This window comes from Lissotriton vulgaris, chromosome 5, assembly GCF_964263255.1.
Source record: "Lissotriton vulgaris chromosome 5, aLisVul1.2, whole genome shotgun sequence".
Classification (NCBI taxonomy): Eukaryota; Metazoa; Chordata; class Amphibia; order Caudata; family Salamandridae; genus Lissotriton; species Lissotriton vulgaris.
The window spans coordinates 1,812,419,372-1,812,439,214 of record NC_141693.1 but is presented as its reverse complement, the minus strand read 5'-3'; the positions used below and the strand labels follow the sequence as shown (position 1 = coordinate 1,812,439,214).

At 44.6% G+C, this 19,843-nt stretch overlaps 1 protein-coding gene across 1 annotated transcript in view; it reads right to left on the bottom strand.

Moving 5' to 3' along the window:
• The window catches only part of TNS4 (tensin 4), a 101,303-nt gene extending 82,192 nt beyond the window's left edge, over positions 1 to 19,111 (bottom strand). The window contains exons 1-2 of the mRNA XM_086924225.1: positions 19,015 to 19,111; positions 4,961 to 5,637 (exon numbers count right to left, since the gene is read on the bottom strand). Of these exons, the coding sequence (XP_086780351.1) occupies positions 4,961 to 5,504 (544 nt within the window). The 5' untranslated portion in view covers positions 5,505 to 5,637; positions 19,015 to 19,111. The remainder of the gene's footprint in view (positions 1 to 4,960; positions 5,638 to 19,014) is intronic.
• Between the last annotated feature and the right edge of the window lie 732 nt (positions 19,112 to 19,843).

The following is a 19,843-nucleotide window of genomic DNA, read 5'->3' as shown; positions in this document are numbered from 1 at the left end:
CCAATCACTACCGTAGGATTTCAGTAGATCAAGAAAACTGCAATGAACTTTGAAATCATGCACACTGTCTTAGGTATTTATTGTTAGATGTATTAACAATAGTAGGTATTTTATAAAGCCTGCGCCCGAAAGTGTTGGGGTTGGCCCATGAGTACGGGCCCCACAGGGACTGTGGTTATTTTGAGTAGTTGTGGCTGAAACTGTAAGCGTTTCTTGATGGGTATCTTTACACTGATTGAAATATTGAATATGGATCATTAACCTGGCCGCTCACCTCAAACAAAACAGCTGTTTGGCAATTTAACAGGAGGGGCCTGATTCACAAATGCCAATTGAAATCACTTAGGAAATCTTTCCAATCTGATTCCTTCCACATTTGAAGCCATTTTATGACTTTTTTGGACTTATGCATCATTTATGAGGTTTTCCTCTATATCTACACAGAAACAGAATTTCCAACAGATGGGAATTTCTGCATATGCAAATTTGAAACAACCGTGCATTAACATATTCATTATTTCAGCTACTTTTTAAATGAATTTGTAACAAGCGCGCCAAAGACCATGCTCCTCTCCAAGGGCCATACCATACCTAGCTGCAATGGAGTACAATGGACAACACAGAACTGGCAGCATTAGAAGAAATTACATCATTGTAGTGTTTTCCGAAAAGAACAATTTTCTCCTAGGTGGATTGTGAGACTTCTATTTCACAGATGAGGGCTCAACATAGAAAAGCAAGGTCTTTCCTTACACTTTGGTCTGGAGTCCTACAAAAGAGACTGGTCTGACCACCGGGAATGGCTGGGACAGTGTTAGGTGATGCTGCGGGCATGATCTCTGTGATATAGGATCATCATCTTGACCACCCTTGCTTTAACCGACATCCTGTACACAGCCTGTCTCAATGGAGGACTATGCAACACTTTAAAGGTCAAAGACATTTCGAACCCCAGGAAGTGATGTTAATAGATATTTACTTATCTGGGAAAGTTATGTATGGTGTGTCTTCTTTTGAATACTTCAGAGCACTGAAGGTGAGTAACAGTATTGGGGTGGCCTGGTCAGAAGTTCTTCAATCTCTTTTCACTATTTATGAACAGATCAGGCAAACGTGATATGGGTCATTTCACCGTATTGTGCTCATCCCCAGGCTAGTGAATAGTTTAAGAGAACAATGTACAGAAGATAGAAGAAAAGAAACGGAATAAAAAGAAAAAAATATTGGCTGCCCTGCTAGTATCAACTTTCATCAGACAGCCGACCTCAGCTGATCAAAAATGGCATCAAAAGGAGATTGTGGCATTACTGAAGAATTTGTTACTGCATTAAAAGAAACCAGTAATGGCAAAACCAATATGTCTCCCTTTTGGCTGCCAATGCAGGCCTATGGGCTTTGCGAATGCTTTTTCCAGATGCTGTGCACCCCTATAAAAAGAGTGTGATGACATCTCAACACATGTGAGTGTACAAGCGTCAAGAGTCTAAGGACCAGCGTGATGACCTACTCACACAGAAATGTTGTTTCTTTTTTTACTTACCATTACAAGAGGGTGGACGTCAATCAATTTAAAACTAGTTTAAATATGTGCAAAAGTGTATTTTGTAAAGAAATGCGGGAGAAAATTGCATCTGCAAATCTACACATTCATTTTTCAAAAACAATTTTGAAAAATGACTACGACAGGGGGGACGAAGGAGTAATGGGGGGGGGGGAGTAATGAAGGAGTTAGCAGTGGAGGGAGAAGTCAATATGATGTTGAGCAATGGGAAGAAGGGGTGGCGGAAAGCAATAGAGGAGATTGAGACTGGGGGAATAAAAAAAAAGCAAAAGGTGGGCAAAGCAACAAATAGCTGGAGGACACGTGAGAGCAACCCGTAGCATGCAGGAGGGTGTGTATTTGAAGGGAAAAGCAGCACAAGGGAGTGAGCAAGAAAGCACATGCACTGCCATGGATTGCTGAAAGAAAAATGAAAAAGTAGTTCCCTTAATGTGAATAGTGGAAGCATACAAATCATCCATCCAGAATGGAAATGCAGTTATGTTCTAGAGGACTGACAAACACAAGAAGAGAAAGGAATGCTATTGAATGACAAGCAAGCGAACCAAATCAAAAAGAAAGCCAACTAGAGGTAAGCACTGCACTGTCCCGGAGCTCACCTACTGCATTGGTATTCTCCACAATAGGTGTTTGTGGGTGAGGCCAAAAAATAGGGTGATTCTTAGCCTACTAGGTCACTTAGAGTCACTACATCTGACTACCTGTCTCTTGTGATTAAAATGCCTCTGGAAGCACATCACAGATGTAGTGGAACCTGATAATTACATGCCCAGTGGTATTCTGGGAGCTGATATGCTGTTCCTTGGCAGTGCAGAAATCAGACATATGAAAAAGAGACTTCAATATGAAGGGTGATTTAATGTTTTCAATCACTGGCATTTGTAGAAACTGTTTAAAGGTGGAAATATTTTCCTGTGGGAGTTTTGGTATCTGGTGGACAACTGGGATACCTTTCCAGTTACTACTGCTGATTGGTAAGAATGCTTTCACCCAAGATTCAATTTTCACAGTCCTATACATTGTGGTCCTAGGAAGTCACTGCCAGGTTTACTCATGCAAATACATCAAATGTTGTTTTAGAGTGAAATAGTTGAAATGTAATGTTTGTGCTTCTTTGTGATGTCTTCATTCATGTTGAGACAGACACCACTATGAGCAGCTTAACAGCCAACATGTGAGGGTGAAAGTGAGAAGTGCCTTTTTACCACACCACATTCATGCACAGTGGAATGACATAGGTTATGTAAATGTGGCCCTCTTCTGGTTTGTGCTGAAGATACAAAGTGAATCTCTTTGTTAAAAGAAAACCCATTTAGTCTCCTGATTGCTGTTTTTTAAAAGATACAGGGGCATATCATCAAGGGGGTTTATCTCCGCTTGTTTGGCTTTAAGGCCAAGAAAGCGGAGATAAAATTATCTCCCTATTACCTAGCTGTCGCTAACACCAATTAGCGACAGCTAGTAGGAGATACCGACCATCTTGGGCCCCACTTTGCATGTCAGTGATATTTATCACTAATGACATGCAAAGTGGGCGTGCCAAGATGTTAGCGACTGGAAACAGTCGCTAACATCGCTATCTCCTATTACCAACTTTTGGAGATATTCGAGCTAAGCGCGAATATCTCCAAAAGCTAACACCTGCCCTGAGCAGTTCTTAGCCATGTTATCCAATGGGAGGTGGATAACATGGCTAAGAGCATTAGCTCGGTAATGCATGAATATCGCTGACTTTTCAGCGATATTCATGCATTGCGGCCGATTTTTATCGCATTTGCGATAAACCTTGGTAATACCAAGGTTTATCTGCGATAAAAATCGCCGCAGCTCAGCGGTAAATTTTTGTCTCTAACCAAGAAATAGCGATAATTATCGATATTGCTTGGTAATGTGCCCCACAGTTTAGGTTGTACTTACGTCCACAAGCAGGCACAAGCGGCTATGGATAGGGTGGCTATCAGCAGAATAGTCTAAGGCACTCACCGGCCTCTGTTTGGTCTATAGTGTGTTCTTAACATAGCAAACCTGGTGCATCGGCTAGGGAGTGAGTCTAGGGTATTCCCTAGTTCTGGGAATCAGTTGATGGATCTAGTAAGAATCGTCCCACATCTAGGGCTTTTTTCTTTTAACTTTAGCCACTTTGTACAACATCGCATATGCTGTGCAGCATGGCTACAAACCATTGACAAAGTGAGACCGATTGGCTTTGCCAATGCTTGGTGCAACTAGTCTTTTCGTACATTGGACATTTTTCCCCTGTGTGTCCACTATGTGATACGCCTCATCCTGGTTGCCCGTTCTATAATGCTCTGCATGTCATCCTTTGTCTTTGTGTACGTTGTGTTAGAGCTCCTTGAAGAGACGGCTGAGCTTCTAGAGGGGCAGCATCAGTACCTTACAACATATTAAATAAGCTACCAAAGTGAGCACCAGAGTCTGTGCCTCTTTACATACACACATGCTTATTTAAACATGTGTGTTGAACTTTCCTGCACAAATAGCTTTGTAAAAAGAGCCCTAAAAACTGTGCCAGAAAGCTTTTTGTTGCTAATTTTATTATAACTAGGGCCTCCGGTTTTATGGAAATATTTTTTGACATTTCCATCTGTAGTTATCCATGTTTGTTTTTTGATAATTTTCTCTGGATTCGTCCATATTTATTTTGGGTTTTGTGAAAATGTAAGCTGAAACTAGTATATTTGCATATTTATTTAACCAATAAATGTACACTCATACTTGAACTCGTGGAGGTTTTAAAGATATGTATACACATAAATAATACATTGATACACTGGTATATCAATTGATATTTTAGTATCAATCTTGTACACATCTACTGCTGTTTAAGCATCATTAATAAACATTCTCTCTTTTTTTACCTCCCATATCTTGCATTCCACACAGTTATTGGCCTTCCAGTCGAAACAAACAGCCTTTAAAATCACTCAAAAAACAAACACAAACGAATTTCCGTTTTTATCCTTGTTTAAAAGTAAATAGACAGAAAAATAGATGTTTTTTCTGTCTGTATCTATCTGTAAAAATCAGTAAAAACTGAAAATGCGAGCCTTATTTATTACCCATGGAAAGGGGAAAACCTGATCAAGTCTGTGACTAGAGGTCACCAGGCTATCTAAGCAGGCATGAGCTCTACTTCCAGTCAATCTGCTATACAACATACACATTACCAATACCAAAAAATAATGATTCCAAAATGGAATTCAATTTGCTCAAAGACTAAAACAACAAACAAAAAATGATACATTGACATTTTGCCATTTTATCATCATACACATTGCAAACTTTTTTTTAAATCCTAAATGGAATGTTTTTATTAATAATAATTTTCTCAAACCTAAAACAACAAACAAAAAATGATGCATTGATATTTTGCCTCACCTGTTACATCGTGAGTGTGTCTGCCTGGCTCGGCTGTCCAGCCGGGAGAATTTGCCTGGGGTGTCTTGACAGGTAATGGTTGAAAAGTGGGGTCCAGTTCTCGAATCAGCTGATTCAAATAATCAATGGATATATCCAGTGTAGGAGATGTGGCGTGTGTGCTCTCATCGGCTTCAGGCTCCGGATTTTTCATTTTCATTGGCTGACTGGACAGCCTGGTCTTCTCCATTGTCAAGTATGGGTGCCCACTCTCTTGGACATGGGGCAGATTGCCAGTTTCTTGGAAAACCAAATTGGGACTGGGTGGGAGTTGCGTTGTACTTGAGCTGTGCAGTCCTGCCTGGGCTGTGACATGGCCGGTTCCATAGGACTGCTGCTTCAACGGCTGCTCAACCCACCTCTCTGTCGTAAAGTATGTGCATTTTGGAGATCTCGAAAGGTTGTTTGGGCTTCCAGATGGGTGCAAGCCACCATGTTCATCTTGAGATGTTATGCGGACTGACTGCCCAACGTGAAGTACATGACTTGGTATCACTCTGGACATTGTTTATGTGGCTTGTTGGAATAGTCTGTTGTATTTGCGGTGTATTGTATTTTTTCCCGTTGACTATGTGGAGACTTCCAGGTAGCCAATTCAACCACAGACTGCTGCCAACCACCGATTCCTGAAGGATGCACTGCAAAGGACGAGATCAGAAGAAATTGAGTTAAAAGTGATGTTTTGCATATTAAGGTCCAGGTTTACAATGACTGTGCACTGTGACAAAGTCACAAAAAGCTACACTAAGTCTTGCAAGGGTATTTACTTTCCAGAGCAGAAAGTATTTGTGCTGAATAAGTTCCTTTTTTTCAGTGCAACTAGTGTGCTGTGCTTCTTTGTGCCACTTTTCATCAAGGGTGGATGATTGGGGTGTGACTTTTTGTACAGATCTGCACAAGCACCCATAGTTTTAGATGCAAAGTCTGCTCTAAAAAGATAGTCACGCCAGTTTGAAGCAGGCACCAACAAGGAGCAATGTTTTCATTTCTCGAAACATTCCCCAATCCCCACATTGCACGCACACTGCAGTGTTTCAGAATTTGTCTAGGCATAGGATTTTGTACTGGAAGGGTATGCCCTTTCCTACCCAGCATGCACACACCTCTGTCCTATGGCACAAAGATTAGGCCTGGCCAGAAGAGCTGATGACATTTTTTAATAAATATGTCTCTACACTAATATATTCCTCTTGCACAGTACTGCCCGAACTGTGTTGAGGGGAAAAAAATTAATCTGTTCCTAAGTTAGTGAGCGGTGCCAAAGACTCAGCTTGACCTCTTGTGAAAAACTCAGCTGCTGCTCCTCCATGGGACACTGCTGGGCAGAAAGCGTCAAAAATTAAACAGTAATAAAATAATGTTATCACCAATTTATATTTGGCATTTTCTGTTAGCAAAAGGAGAGCTAGGGCAGGGCGGAGCCAGAGCGTCACTGCTGCCAATGATGGCCACTTAAGTTTGCCTTGCGCATGTTGTTTTGGCCGGCTACCTTGCTACGGCCAAACCAACATGCACAATTCAACCCTCTCAAACCCTGTCTTGGATATCTGGGTTGGACAGCAGGCACAGGCCTACGGTGTCTTTTGGAACGTGGAGCCAGCCCACTCCAGCCAATCAAGACATTTTAGAACAGCATCTTGATTGGATAAGAGAGTTGGCTTTAGGCTTCGCCCTGGAGGACGTGCTGCAAAACAATCAGGACGTACTGCAGAACATCTAGCTGCAGTGTAAGGTAAGTTATTTTTTTATACAAATATTTATGTTAATGTGTATATTATTGTGTATTGGTTATCTGTATTATGTGTTATATGTATTTGTATATGTGTATGTGTATATGTTATGTGTATTTTTTTGACCCACCCGCAATGGGATTTGCCACCAACCACCACTTGAAAACTGCTAATATTTCTCTAGAAGAACTTATCTCCTAAACTCTAGGCAGCCCTGAATCAGCAGTGATGAGTACACAACCTTTGAGCCTTTGCTTTCAGGGAAATTGACATCCTGTTCGGAGGAAGAACCACAGAGTACACACTTCCATTCCACATGCAGAGACCCAGATTCAAAGCAACGCAGGAAATGAATGCAACTGAGACCGGAAGAGAGTGCTCATTGGCTGCGCTTGCACGACAGTGCTATGTATGTACTTAAGAGAAAACACAACTACACGGTCAACAACGACAGTATCGAAATGAGGTTCAGGGCCCCTAACATATGTAGCAGAGCCTGTGAGTCCTCCCTTCTTGCGCCTAAACCTACGTTAGCACTTTTGAAAAATATACCATTGGTGTGCTTTTAGCGGCCATCTTAAGTGTTCCTTAACACTGTAAAAATCCTTAAATAGAACTCAAACAATTTCTTTTCACACCTTATTTGTCACCTAAGTAAAAGGTGAGGAAGAAACGGTATAAGATTTGACCCACTGTGTCTAATGTTTCTTGTGGGCTTTACACAGTTTTTTTTGTTTAGAGTCTTATATAGCGTGAACTGGACTCGAGAAATCGTGTATCAGAGAGCTTGACATGAGCACCAGTTTCGTTACAGATGGACACATTCATTTTTGTTAGGCACAGGGAAATTAAGTGATTTCCCCAGAATCACAGGATGTTGAGCGTCGTTGCCGAGACTCAAACCTGGTTCCCCAGCTTCAAAGTCAACCGCTCTAGCCGTAAGGCTACATCCTGGTTATTTTAATCCTCTGAATTCATTCATTGGATGATGTTATTTCTAAGGGAAAGAAGCATTGGCTCATTGTGTGTAAGGGCGGTTGATTTACAATAAGCACCAATGCTGAGTCAGCTTGCCAGGATTTTTAATATGAGAGTAGCGGTACTTCGCATTGACAAAGAGGTACTCTAAAATACGGAGTACTTGCACTTTTATAATTCCATTTCGAGCAGTGACTCTCACACAGAGCGGCAGACCCTGATGCAGAGGTCTGGCCCAGGACCAGGGTTCAATTCCCCGCCTCGGCGGGTCTTGGGCTCAAAATTCCACGGACCTGATAATTCTCGCCTCAGTGCCTATTCCAATCATGGAGTCCCACTCTCCAACTCTGGGCAATAGCTTGCTTAACCGCATGCGCGCTAGCGGAATTCCGCTCGCACGCTGGGTTTTTTAAAAACGCACTTTGCGTGACGAGCTGGGCTCGTCATCAGCGTGCGAGGAGGCTACGCGATGACGAGCCCAGCTCGTCATCAGCGTCGAAGGGGTTAATCTCCACAACGGCCCCCACAACGCTAAGGATGCCTGGCCTCCACCTTGGGGGTGCCCAGGAGTGGACGCCTCACAGGGAAAGCCAGGATGGGTTCCACAGCGGTATTCGTACAAGCGCCTTGAGACCCTTGCGGGTGAGTGCGCTATACAAGTATCAATTTACGTTTACATTTACAAACCAAAATTGCGAGGTGGGATCTGTTGCATAAACTATCGATCTTAGATTGAAGTGACACGGGTCCTAATCCCCACTCGACCGCACTGAGTGATCCTGTATAGAATACTATGGCCCTCACTTATGGGGATTTGGCCTAGGACAGCGCAGCAAGTCAGCCAAAGTGAAAGGACAGGAATGTACTGTATTTATGCAATATGGTGCATTCCTGTCCTTTCCCCCTACGCTGGTGCCATTTTGGCAGCCTTGCGGCAACGTAGTCATCCTTGCACCATGGTGCTGGAAGAATTGTTCTTATGCAGGGAGGGGCACATTTCAGCACAGAAACAATCCTAAGAGGCGTTTTCCTATTTCTATGTGGGCTGCAGCCTGCAACACACATAGAAAGATGAAAAAACGAGGAGAAATAAAGTAATTTCTCCTGAATACGCCTCACCTCGGAGGCGTAAGGTTTTGGCACTTCCCCAAGTTACATGCTCGTTCTTGTAAATCTGGGGAAGTGTCGAAATCCATGGGTGTTGAGTGGGAAAACCCACTGCAATGCCCATGGAATGCCTCCCAAGTGCAGATTGAGGCAACACGATTTGCGCTGCCTTGCCTCACTCCATGTCTATGAGGCTATTCACAGCTATGCATAGTAGCTTTGCGTGGCCTCATAGATAAGATTCTGTGATTTTAACAAAAAGATACGTTCCGGTGGCGCAAGGGGCTCCTAAATATGCCCCTATATCTGTCTAGTTTCCCTCTTCCAGCAATGGACAGTGCTTAGAAACAGGCGAATGCACATAGGAAGCGCTCGAGAAATAGCTGCTGTATGAATAGAAGGTTGCCATTCTAACAAGAGCATTGTGCACAACCTAACAAGCCGAGTGGAGAAAGGGAGAGAGAGTGATATGCTGGGGTGGGGCTGGTTAATGAAATCATGTCTAGAAATGACTAACTCACACACCTGTGGGCTGGGTACTGACAGGTGTGGCTCTCTGGGAGCTAGAGGCGACAGCTGCAGAAGAGGCGAAGCGCTGCCCTTAAGGGCGCAGGAACATAGCTCGCTACTCACTGCACCTACAGACTCGGTGTTGCAGAAATTGCTGCAACACTGAATACACTGATTGGTCTCCTGCTCTGCATTTGTTCTCATGCCACAGTTACTCAAGGCTACTGAGTGTGTCATTTAATTATTTCTCTCGCGAGACCTCTAATGGTTAAGCTCTTAGCCCTTGCGGTGAGATGACCTCAAGTGTAGCCCTAATCTAGGTTGTGTAACAAACGAGGCTGCAACTTCTCATCCAAGGGTCCCAAGTTCTGGAACTTCTGCCCAGCTCTGCAAATCATGGCCTAAGCCCGTATCTGTAATGACGTCTCTGATAACCAACATCTGAGAAGAAGGCCTGGCCATCGTGGGGTCACGGTCCAGAAGCATCGAACACAGTTATTGTAGATGTCAAGCAGGAAGTGCGGAAGTAGGGGCAGAAGCTGGTGCATGCATTAAGACAGTACTTCACACAAGAATAGCAAGAGGGCGGCCTATTATTCTCAAGTAGATAGTGGGGTGGGACTATGGGTTTATAAGGTCACCTTAGTTTATAGGAGGTGGTTCTTGAGCTCTTTAGAAGATGTGCATGAAGGTGACCTCTGAGATCCAGAAGAGGGTGTGTGAGTGGGCATGAGCCAGGAGACAGAACTCCATAACCAGGACTTTCCCAGTGGTTTTGTTTTAGGGAAGGTCGCTTTGGGGTCCAGCGCACAGGTGGTAGGTGCAATGGGAGGAGGTTTGTGAAAGGTATGATAAGGAAAGGTGATTATTGGATTTATAAATAAGGATGGGGAACCTGTAGCCAGACATCCTGGGTTCAGTATGAGCTTGTGAGAGTGGTCTTGGGAGTCTGAAGATGCTGCTGAAGGCACAGGTTAAGACCTTTTTGGATCTACCTGAATATCCTGGGAACTCGATGAGTAGGCTGACACAGTACTGAGGTCTGCAGAGTAATAGCGTGCTGATGTGTGTCCTGTGGTGTGAGTGGAAGTGGATCAGCCACATTCTAAAGGCAACTGAAGACAGACTCCTGTGAGGCGAGGCAAGAGTGGATCTTCTGAATTCTAACAACAATAGAAGACATACTCCTTTTAATGTGAGGCAAGAGTGAATCTGCTGGATTATAATGGCGAATGAAGACTTCAAAATTGAGCGAAGAGTGGATAATCCACATTCTAAAGACAACTGAAGACATACACCTTCTAAGTGGAGTCAACAGTAGAGCCTCCTGGTTCTAAAGATTACTTAAGTCGTGCCCCTTCTAATGTGAGTTAAGAATGGGTCTTCCTGAGTTTAAAGACAACTGAAGACATACTCCTAAATTGTTAACAGAGCATATTGTCCAACTTCTAAAAACAGCTGAAGAAATACTCCTATGAAGTTGTTGCAAGAGTGGGTCTTCCGGATTCCGAAAACAACTGGTCTCATACTCTTTTTCAGTCAGCTACATGGAACCTACCAACCACCAAACAGTGCCCAAAGGCAGTTTGTTTGGCTTTGAAGCACTATATAAATATGGACGAATAATCTACTCATATTATTATCAATATTATAATTTGTATTGCGCGACAGCTACCCAAAAAGGGTTTCCCGGCGCAGATAGAAGCCTAGACAGGGTGGAGCATGGGCATCTTATTTGTCAAACAGCCAGGTTTTAAGCAACTTGCGGAAGCTGGAGTAGTTTGTTTCATTTCTAAGTGAGATTGGGAGGGAATTCCAGTACGATGGCCCTAGATATGTGAAGGATTTCCCTCCAATTCGCTCTAATTTGTATTTAGGGACCACAAAACAGCCATGTGAGGCTGATCTTAGATTTCTAGATGGAATGTATGGTTTGACCAAAGTGAAGAAGTAGTTGGGGGCTGTATTGGCTTTAATTTTGTGCATGTAGGTGAGTGTTTTGAACTTCACTCGATTTTCAATGTTTAGCCAATGTAATTTAAGTCGGAATGCGGAGATTGATTCTCTTTTTGGAACTTTACATAGGAGTCTAAATGCCGCATTTTGGGCCATCTGTAGTCTGTGGAGAACCGGTTTGATTGAGCCCACATAGAGGACATTTCCATAGTCAAGCCAGGAAGTAATTAAGGCATTGACTACAGTTTTTTTTGTTGTATCTGGTAGCATCCAGCATATTTTCCTCAGCCATTTAATGACGGAGAAACAAGTGGCTGCGACTTTTACTGATTGAGCATGCACACTTAAAGTGTCATCTAGGAGTACGCCTAGGTTTCGCACTTGTGATACAGGGGTAGGAAGGGTGCCCATTTTATCTGGCCAATGTTGTAGGCTCCAGAGATTTTTCTGCTTTCCCAGTTTTATTACCTCTGTTTTTCCTCCGTTCAATTTTAAGAAATTAGATTGCATCAAGGTTGCTATGTTAGTCAGCCCTGTCTTAAGTGTGGAGGTATCATTGGGGTTGTGCGCAGATAGTGAAAACATAATTTGGGAATCATCTGCGTAGGAGTAAATTGAGGGTCCGGATTGTTCTGCCAGCTCCGCTAAAGGTTTTACGTAAAGATTAAAAAGTAGCGGGCTCAAGATGGAGTCTTGTGGTACACCATGTGCGAAGGAGTAAGTTTTGTAGCAGGCATTCTGGGAAAAAACTTGAAAAGTTCTGCTTGAGAGGAATGCCTGGATCCATTTGGACTCCTATGCGGCTACATCGTCATCATCTTTATGATGTCTCCCTAAAGTTACACAGATACATAAATGAATTAAACTATGATGAACACAGGCGAGAGAAACTCCAAGAACAGAACATCCTCCGCACCTAAGTAAATGCTTCCAGGGGTACCAGGCATGGTGCAAGCTAACACAACAAACTGTTGTCATGATTACCTTAATACAAAACACCCAAAGCAAGACACAGCATGGATAAAAAAAGAACAAGTCATTAAAAAGTACAGAACAGACATCTGCAGCTAAACTGAATGGAATGAGGGTGGAGACCTGGGAGAAAAAAAGTGAGAGTGCTGCAGCTGTACTTGAAGTCTACGACCTATAAAACCAGTAACAGTGCAAGGATCTCTGGTCCAATGGGAGCGTAGTTCATTCTCGGAATTACAGAGAGTGTTTGAGATGGCATCTACGGAGACCTTCCACTATTTGCAAGTTCAACACACTCTTCGGGCAGTGATCCATCACGGGGAGGTCCTTCCGGAGTCATCGCCATTAGAGGATAGATTGTTATGCGGCAGCATGAGCCGCAAAGCGATCTCCCTCACTTAAAAAAAGTTGTTTAATAATTCCCCAGTTCCGCTCCTTCTCTTGTGAGCCCATTGGAATACAGATCTGGCTGATGAGACTGGCCTGTGGCTTTAGCCTCCCCCAGAGAGTTGGCAGTTAGAGCACGGTTTGGACTCGGCCAGCTTATAATACTGCACAGGACTTATTTATCTTGCAATGCCTTAGGTAAGATGGGCAGAGTGCCTGATCCAACTTTTCGTAGGCAGTGTGGGCAAGAAGGATCCTTTTCCATATTATCTGGGAGTGTCCCGCAATCTAGGCTGACTGGGGATCTGTGGTAGCGTGTATGAGTAGTGTTTGTGGTGTCTTCTTAACCCCTTGCATACGGCCGCGATTCTGCGCCTGTGCGGCAAAATCGCAAGTGGGCAGATTTATGACGGCCCCCAGCAGTCATCAGCACACGAGCGCAGAAGTGCATGACGGATGGGGGCCGTCATCAGCATGCAACGGGTTAATGTTTGGGACACCACAGACTTAAGTCGTATGGAGCAAATATGGGTAGCCTTGAGCATGGTGATCGCTAAACGTAATTTAGCCCATCTATGGGGGGCGGAAACCGCACCACGCCTCAGAGACTGGAAAAGAGACATGCACTGGTGTATGGTGGCGGTGAGGGTGGTTTATAAAAGCGAGGGCTGCCCCAAAAAGTGGTAAAGGATCTGGGGAAATGGTATGTCTACCGGGGAAGTCTGTGTGCCACCCCCATAGTGATGTCTCGGGCCCGAGAATACCGCTATACGGCCTTTGACTTACACCAGGATGAGACCATATTATAAAATTGGAGGGTAGCCTGTCCGGGGATGGATTACACCTTATGCATTTACTATACAGATGCATAATTCTTGTGACGTACCTGCTTGCTTTTGTTTCATTGTGTGCCTAATAAAAAGATTTTATAAACAAATAAGATTAAAATAAGTGAGCTGTTAACTGCACTTTCTTACCTGCTGTGTCGCTCTCCCACCCCATGCCATATAAAATATGTATCGCACTACAAAACACCTCAGGTTACTACCTGTTAAAACTTAAATCATGGTCAAAACGTTCTTTGTGTCACGCTAGTAGTGACCCCTTGTACACGAAAGAACCGTAAAAAACCCCACCCACGACAACTTTCTTTAGCATTTTTGTTTGTGTTTTTGTAACATTGTTAGGTTTTGTTGGCTCCGCTGGCAACCACACGTTCCACCACCCTCCCCCAAGGATCCCTGGCTGTCATTCCATCACAGTGAGGACTGTTCGTAGCCTGACGTCACCAGGAAGCACAGAGAGAGCTCACGTGGGAGCAGAAGTGACGTCAGACTGGGTTGCTGCACTCATCGCAGCGACATCACAATGATGGGGCTACTTTTATTACCGCGACTTAACAATGGGGAGAGGCCCTTACAACGTGGTCACCCAGACATTTGGCACCGCATATGTAGAACTGCCCTCGTGACATCACACCGAGGGAACTGTGCGCACATGTGTCGTCAGACGAGATCAGCAGCACACACAGGGGCGCTGTGTGTGCTACTCTGATAGCACCACAGGGACAGGGGGTTGTATTTGTGATACCATTGCTACACCAGCGCAGCTGTCGTGCCGCAGTGACAACCGTCATTCAACGGCAGTAAGCACTACATTTAAACCCGGGAGGCCGCGACTGGCACGGAGACCTGGGATGGAGATCCACGCGCAACTGTGACGTCAAAACGGGGGAGGTGAGCTTCCACGATAAGTTCAGCAGACAAATATATCACACTCCAGAAGCATTCCTCGCATACCCCTGTGGGTAAAATACGGATGTGGGAGATGCTATGAAAAACTATTTACGCTAACTTTCAAAATATTAGTCGAGGCATGTCAAACAGGGCTCCAGTGCTCGGCACTAAACCTTCTGCTTCCCTTGTCTGGCTGAGAGAGAAGATGGGGCCCCCCTGCGTCCCAGACCCCAGCCGCAGGGCGGATTACCCAGTCTGCGTGTGCAATGCGCGCGCGTCTCCTCCATAAAAAGCAGCTGCAGTGTCGAGTGTGGTTAGGTCATGGTCGTCTGCAGAGTGCGTGACAGAACATGCCCACCGGGTGTTGCTTTGAGTAAAAAAAGTAGAAGCGACACGTTATTTGTAGTGCTTAGAAACGGCAGGCGCGCAGTATGAAGTACTATGGAGAAAAAATGTTATTTTATATTTGTAGTAGTTGACCATCAAATACCATGGCATGAAATGTTAGGTACAGAAAATGTGCCAAGGTTTGCTAATAAGCAACTGGGTTATAAAATGCCCGCATGGCACTCGACCAGCATAAGTCTGTTAATCAGACATTGTCCCATGAAATTCCCATGAAATGCACAGAAGCATGAAATCACCTTTTGCCCCTGTGCCAAGATAGTCATGAGACGACATGCTCATGAGACGATGGCGTTCCCATCATATACATAATAATTAATAGCCATTCCCATCAGATATACAGCCTTGGAATAGTCTAGGAAACGCCCATCTTGGACTGTGGGCTTGTATTTGGGAAAACAGGTGGGAGACACCGGTACAGACAGGCAGGCAGACTTCTGTGAGGCAACACACCCTCGAAAAGAGATCTGTTCGTGCCTCCTCTTCGGGCCGTGGTCAGGGTCGGATTGGGATCACAATTTGGCCCGGGCACTGACGAAAAAAGTGGCCCACATTCAAGAGGCGTGGCCCATATTTAAGGGGCGTGGCCCACATTCAAGCGGCGTGCCCTTTCATGAAACACCATTTGCACAGACAAGGAATGAAAGTGGGAGATACTGTTCTTGCACACGACACAGGGCCAAGGTGACAATGGCCTACATGCTGAGCAACTAAAAAAAATAGCAAGGCTCCTTTTTGTCACAAAATTATTCCAGCCCTCCAGCACAGGAGCACCTGAATAGCAGCAAAGCCCCTGCTATTACTAACCTACTCAGCCCTCCCCAGACCTTCAGCTTAGGAGCACATGAACAGAGGTAAGGCCCCTGCAATTAGTAAATTAATCAACCCTCCAGGCCTTGGGAAAATGTCCTGGCAGGGGAGCACAAAACACAGCTTTCTGGGTCATCCAAGGTAGCCAGGTAGCCAGGGGGGAGGCTGAGGTGAAGCTGGTGCATGGGAAGTGCCTTCCCGGTGTGTTCTGGCAGTTTGAGTATTTACCATTTACTGTAGTATTACTCTTGTACCTGTGTATGGTACCCTTTTGTAACTTGCACAAGTCACTTTTCTCTTGTAACACACTGTTTGCTACCTCTCACTTTTTGTTTGCTTTAGATGCTTGTACAAGTGCCACTATTGCCTACGTAACGTTTGTTCTTGTGCTGGAGTGTCTGCCATTAATTGCAGTATTATACCTCTACTTGTATTTTGTACGCTTTTTTAACCTGCACACATCTCTCGTTTTCCTCCTATAATGTATCGTTTGCTCCTCTTGTATTTTGGTTGCTTACTATTGTCACTTTTGATTCATGTAACTTAACGTTTGCTTTTGTAATTTGTCCACTTATAATTTTCTCCTCATGTATTATTGCTGTTCCTAGTGTGAAGCGCTCTGACACCTTCGGGTAAAGTCCGCGCTATATAAAATCGCATAAATAAATAAATAAAACAAAAAAATTCCAAACATCACCAGGCCCCCACAGCAAGACCCATTCTTCCTCGTCCACTGTGCCCTGAATGTGAAGGGCTGTGGGCGAGGTGTTAAGACTAACACCGTTTCCGGGCTGCATGGGCGCCAGGGGCCGAGGTGCAAATGGCTCAAAGGCCTGAGAAACACCTGGCCCCCAGGGAGGCCGATTATTGCAAACAATCACCCCTCCCCAGCCCAGCCTCAGCTTGATTGCTTGGCAGGGTAGGGGTGAAGGAGAACCCACAGCTGACAATCGCTGTCTGGCCACACAGCGAGGCTGCTTTCATTTTCTCAGTCTCTGTCTCCGTGCACTCTGTGGGCCGGTTTTTTTCTCCCCTTTCCTAGTCCACTCTCTGTGGACTGGGACAGGGGAGAAAAAAAACGGCCCACAGAGGGCACTGAGGCACCGGCCCTTCGGCCCATTCCCGAATGCCCGCCTTGCCAATCCGCCCCTGGCCGTGGTCCAGGTGCATTGTGCAAGGAGTAAACATGCCAAGGGGCACTGCGCACCGAGGTGCGCAAACTTTTGGGTAACATTTACAACCGCTGTCAAGCAAAATGTAACTGTACTCATAGGCGAATGTATGACGTTACAACGCATACATTTACAACGCATGCCTTTACAGCGCAGTTTTTACATCGCAACATCCTTTACAACGCATTCCATTACATCGCATACCATTACATTGCATTTAAGGTAAGTATTGGATAGTATAGGGGTAAAAAATACTATTCTAACTCCAGGGGGTGCAGCAGTAGGGTAAGTGTTGTATAGTGTAGGGGTACTATGCATTGTAATGGTATGCGTTGTAATGGTATGTGTTGCAGTGACGTGCGTTGTAATTGTATGTGTTGTAATGCCTGCTTTGTAGTGACATGCATTGTAAAGGATGTTGCAATGAAATTACTGCGTTGTATGTGTAGTGCAATGTAATGACTACGTTGTAAAGGTTGTTTTCCCCCATAGGCACTGCACAGTGCAATGCCACTTCAGGAACACCAGCGGGGCCGAGGTAAGGGACGAGTTAAATAGATGGGACAGAGAGAGTAACTTTATGAAGGGGAGAAAGAGCAAAACTAAGAATCTGCAGAGGGTAACACAGTGCAGGGGAGGATAAGGCAACACTGAGGAAAGAAAATACAGTAACACTGAGCAAGGCAGGTAGGGTAACATTGAGGTGGACAAAGAGAGTAACAATGAGATGGAGCAGACAGAGTCACACTGAGGTGGACAGAGAGAGTAACAATGAGATGGAGCAGACAGAGTCACATTGAGGTGGACAAAGAGAGTAACAAAGAGATGGAGCAGACAGAGTCACATTGAGGTGGACAAAGAGAGTAACAATGAGATGGAGCAGACAGAGTCACATTGAGGTGGACAAAGAGAGTAACAATGAGATGGAGCAGACAGAGTCACATTGAGGTGGGCAGAGAGAGTAGCATAGAGAAGGGACAAATAGAGTAACAATGAAAAGGGGCAGATAGAGTTACACTAATAATTTGCAGAGAGGGTAACACCCTGTAGTGTGGACAGGACAACAGTGAAGAGAGAAAATATAGTCACACTGAGAAAGGGGGCTAGAGTAATAATGGGAGAAGTAGATAGAGTAACACTGAGAAGAAGCAGAAAGAATAGCATAAAGAAGGGACACAGAGAGTGACAAAGAAGGGGCAGATAGAGCAACAAAGAGAATGGGCAGATAGAGTAACAAAGGGAATGGGTAGATAGAGTAACGCTAATAATTGGCAGATGGAGTACCAACTTGGGGTGAATAGGGTAACACTGAGGATAGAGCCCAGAGTAACACTGGAAAAAGGCAGATATAATAACACTGTGGAGAGGCAGGCACTGGAACAACGTGCCGAGGCGGATATGACGCAGTGAGTAGGGCAGAAATGGTAACAATGAGTAGGGGAAGATATCAATCAACCAAGAAGTTGTGGAGCGCACTAAATGTTGTAAGAGTGAGCAGGGGCAGTTATTGCAACAGTGTGATGGGCAGATATGGTGACACATGGGACGGGCAGGCAGCGTAGCAATGAGCAGGGCAGGTATGGTAAAACAGAGCAGGACAGGTATGGTAAAACGGAGCAGGGCAGGTATGGCAAAACAGAGCAGGGCAGGTATGGTAAAACAGAGCAGGGCAGGTATGGTAAAACAGAGCAGGACAGGTATGGTAAAACGGAGCAGGGCAGGTATGGTTACAGTGATCAGGAACTGACAAGATAACCATGATTCATCGACAGTGAGAAGCAAATAGAGTAACACTGAAAAGGGGCAAATAGAGTAACACTGAAAAGGGTAGATAGAGTGACTTTGAGAAGGGCAAATAGAGTGACTTTGAGAAGGGGCAGATAGAGTAACACAGAGATTGAGCACCAGGAGTAACACTGAGATGGGCAGATAATATCACTGAACTGTAGCCTATGCACATTTCTGGTTGTCGCATATACTTAGAATACAACCTCTGGATGTGCTTTAATGTTTTCAAACACACACTTACCTCGCACCAAAGTACATATGACACAGATCTACACTTTCACAAATACACGTACGAAATACACGGTAAACTACTACATGGTGTGCACGTGCGTACATCTATATACTTTGCACCAGTGTTCCAACGATCAAGCTGAACATGCCCAGTGTTGAATAAAGCAGTTACAGCTGCAAAAACATACACACAAGCACTAAAGAGAACGGAAGATAAACTCACCCCTTCTCACCTCTGATTGCTGTCCTTCTAGCTGACTGGGTTTCAGGCTGCCTGCAGCTGTCTTTGGAACCTTCAGTGTGCATGGGAAGGCTAAAACAGGCGCAAGCAAGGTGAGCTGGGACGTTTAGGCCACGCCCCTACGAATGGAGCTCCGCCCTCCGCCCTAGAGCCTCGCCCCCTCTCTTCCCACGCGCCAGTGACGTGAGGCACGCATCGGACCCACCAGTCACGGAGATCCCAGACAAGCCCCTTCCTCTGCCCTCAGGGCTGGGTTTCCCGGCCATGGGGGGCGTGTCTTGGATACAGGTGGTGGGAGTAGGTTGGAAACGGAAGTTATCTGACAACATTTAAAAGTGGCAACATTTGCCGCCTGGCAACGTGCAGGAAACACCTCGTGTAAAAGTGAGGTCTAGACCCGCCTTGCTGTGCCAAAACTCGACTGAACTCTCGTCTAGGTACGGCTGTCACTTTTTGGATGTTGTGAAAAACATATATTTGTTTACGTTTCCCTGTTCCGAAGCAAATTGGAGCTGGTAGATGAAAAGCAATTCATGTAAAATTATCAGAATTTTATTTGTAAGAAGCAATTATCCCTGTTTGGTATGCACCTGTTTCAACGCATTTTTTACAACGCACTACTGTTACAACGCATCTATTACAACGCAGATACTGTTACAACTCATGTTTTTACAACGCATTTTTTTACAAAGCAGGTACCTTTACAACGCATACCATTACAACGTAAGTATTGGTAAGTATATATTTATATTTTAAATGTTATATGTTTGGGGTAAAGGGGTATTTTTAGGGTTTAGGGTCAGTTTTTAGTTTTTGGGTAA